At 47.6% G+C, this 2599-nt stretch overlaps 1 protein-coding gene across 1 annotated transcript; it reads right to left on the bottom strand.

Moving 5' to 3' along the window:
• Positions 1–1345, bottom strand: LOC147640226 (chalcone synthase 4-like). Its single transcript, XM_086824948.1, has 4 exons — positions 1147–1345; positions 584–1032; positions 205–489; positions 1–117 (listed from the first exon to the last, which is right to left on the bottom strand). The coding sequence occupies exons 1-4, from the start codon at positions 1343–1345 to the stop codon at positions 1–3; spliced, it is 1050 nt and encodes a 349-aa protein (XP_086681074.1).
• Between the last annotated feature and the right edge of the window lie 1254 nt (positions 1346–2599).

The following is a 2599-nucleotide window of genomic DNA, read 5'->3' as shown; positions in this document are numbered from 1 at the left end:
TCACACCCGGGCGGCCAAAGCTGACGAGCACCCCCAATCGAAGCCCTCGTAGAAGTGGCGAGCTTCTTTTCCAGAGAGTTGTGCCACATCTGCTCCATGATGAAGAAAACACAAGCGCTGTACATGCCGTATTCATCGTGGCTGCGAGTTTCTCAGGTTTGAGCTTGAGTGCCTGCTCCATTTGGTTGAGAATGGTGGGGCCACTTGGGTGCATGATCCAGAAGATGTCATTGGGGGGCTAGGGGCATGGCCATCATCATCATGGACATTATCCAGGGCGTCTTGCAAGACGGCAGGTAGGTTCTGAGAGACAAGCTGTGGAACGGTTTTGTGGAGGTGGAATGTGAGGCCGATTTGCTTCCAGTGGCCTTGGATGGCACCATCACTGTCGGGCAAGATGTAGGAGCCGGTCCAGTGAACCTGAAACCAGGGCTTCTCCACGTTAGCGATGGGGTCGGAGCCGACGATGAGGGCGGAGGCCCCGTCTCGCTGAACAAAGCCTGACCCACAAGGCTGTCGATGGGGTCGGAGCCGACGATGAGGGTGGAGGCCCCGTCGTCTCGCTGAACAAAGCCTGACCCACAAGGCTGTCGATATGGGTCTCATTAGGCCCACGAAAGGTCACCACGGTGATCTCACTGCAGACCACTAGCACGCGTGTGCCCTTGTTGTTCTCGGCCAGCTCCGTGGCCATGCGGAGGGCCCTGCCGCCACCAAAGCAGCCTTGCGAGTACAGCATCAGGCTTTTGATATTGTGGCGCAAACCCAGACGCTTGGTGAGAGCCCAGTTCGCCCCGGGCAAGTCCATGCCGCCCGTTGAGCAGAAGACAAGGTGGGTGATGCACGACTTGGGGCGGCCCCACTCCTCCAACGCCTTGAGGGCAGCTTCCCCACCAAGCCTGGGTATCTCCTCCACCATGTGCTCTTGCCTCGCATCCAAGGACTGGCCCCAGAAGTCGCACATGCTTGGGTTGGCCCGCAGAATCTCCTCGTTCAGGTACATGTGCCTCTTCTGGATGCCTGATCTGTCACCTGCAGTAGTACGTACGTACAGAGAGAGCAACGTTAGCTTGGAGTTGCGTCTCACCTGCATATTATTATACAGTATTATTGCAACTATATATTAGTATATATGAGGGGGCTTACAAATGCGCTGGAACTTTTGCTTGAGGTCGATCATGTGGTTGCTGTTGGTGACGTTGAAGTAGAAGTCCGGGTACTCGTGCTGCTTGAAGAGGTGCGGAGGGGTGGCGCTGCCCATGGCGAGCATGCTGGCAGGGCCATCGGCTTGGGCTTTGGCTAATTTGGCTTTGCATGCGGCGCCATTGGTGGTGGAGATCGGCATGGCGGCGGCGAGCTAGCTAGCGCAGGAGACGAGACGAGTAGAGCAGGCAAGAGGCTACTATAATTTGGGACAGTACTGCGCTCGCAGTGTGTAGATCAGCCCAAGGGGGTGGCTTAATTATGATATGGCTGGCTGTGCTGTATTAGAGGGGGGCGCAGCGCTGCTTGCTTTTATAATGCACTAGCAGCAGGCCTCCCAGTTACTAGTCTTGCCTACGACTAGTCAGTACTACTAGTGTCTCCGTTTTCCTGAGAGGACGCCTCCGATTCCATCACACAACTAGTGCTGCTGTCAATATTATATAAATATAGATATAATATAATATTATGGCCACCAACAAAATGTTCTCTCGATATAATTTGTGTGGAGAAAGTGTATAAATTATGTGAACTATACTATATTTTGGACTAAATTCAAGTATAAAACAAGTTTTTAATTTAAACAGTCTTTACCTTCTCTTTATCTTTTACGTCACATGGGAGTCCTTGTTTTGAACATAATGAATTATCATGTTCTAACGAGCGAGGTCATCTATAATCACTATAACTAAGTCTTAACTATGCTTATGCATTAGTCCATCCGATCTATGTAGACAAGGTAGTCAATCTTGATAGCAATTTTTAAGGCAAAGCCTAATAACTGGTTCCTTTGAGAGAGTAATATCTTTCAATCTATGTAGAATTAGAGAAAGGACAAAACTTTAAAGTTTTAGGACTTCTAATGCTCTTTAAAGCACGTCTAAGTGATGGTTCTCAAAAAATGAGTTCTAAGGTCTCTTTGAGAGCATTCAAAACAGCCAAAGTTGTGTTTTCAGCGTGAAACTATAAAAAACAGCCAAGTGCCCACTTTGCACTCGAATAACTCAAAAACGAAAGGAATTTGGCTTTCTATAGTCTCTTACACTCTTGTAGAGTTTCTTGTCCTCTAAAACTTTCGTGTTTATCTCAAAATCTGATTCTTAACACACGGACAGATAGAGTCTTTCCAAAACAGCCCCTAATGAAGGTTATTCCTAGACTCTAGTCATAAACTAGTCAAATATTCTATCTTCTAATTCTTTAACTCCAAAGTTTTATTCTATGAGTCGAACTAAGACAATCAACAATAGTTCTTTGCGGGAACCCCCCTCCTCCTCTTCTCGTGGTGTTTTCCCATCATTCCCATGGTTAAGCATGCCATACATCAACTCAAATTCTCCCATATACACGCTTATCAATATATTTATTTAATCTCAAAAGAATTTAAAGAAAAATA

The sequence above is a fragment of the Cibotium barometz genome, chromosome 3 (genome assembly GCF_041138505.1).
Source record: "Cibotium barometz isolate CiBa-2024 chromosome 3, ASM4113850v1, whole genome shotgun sequence".
NCBI classification, from domain to species: domain Eukaryota; kingdom Viridiplantae; phylum Streptophyta; class Polypodiopsida; order Cyatheales; family Cibotiaceae; genus Cibotium; species Cibotium barometz.
Note: the sequence above shows the minus strand (reverse complement) of the source record. Positions and strands in the feature narration are given on the sequence as shown.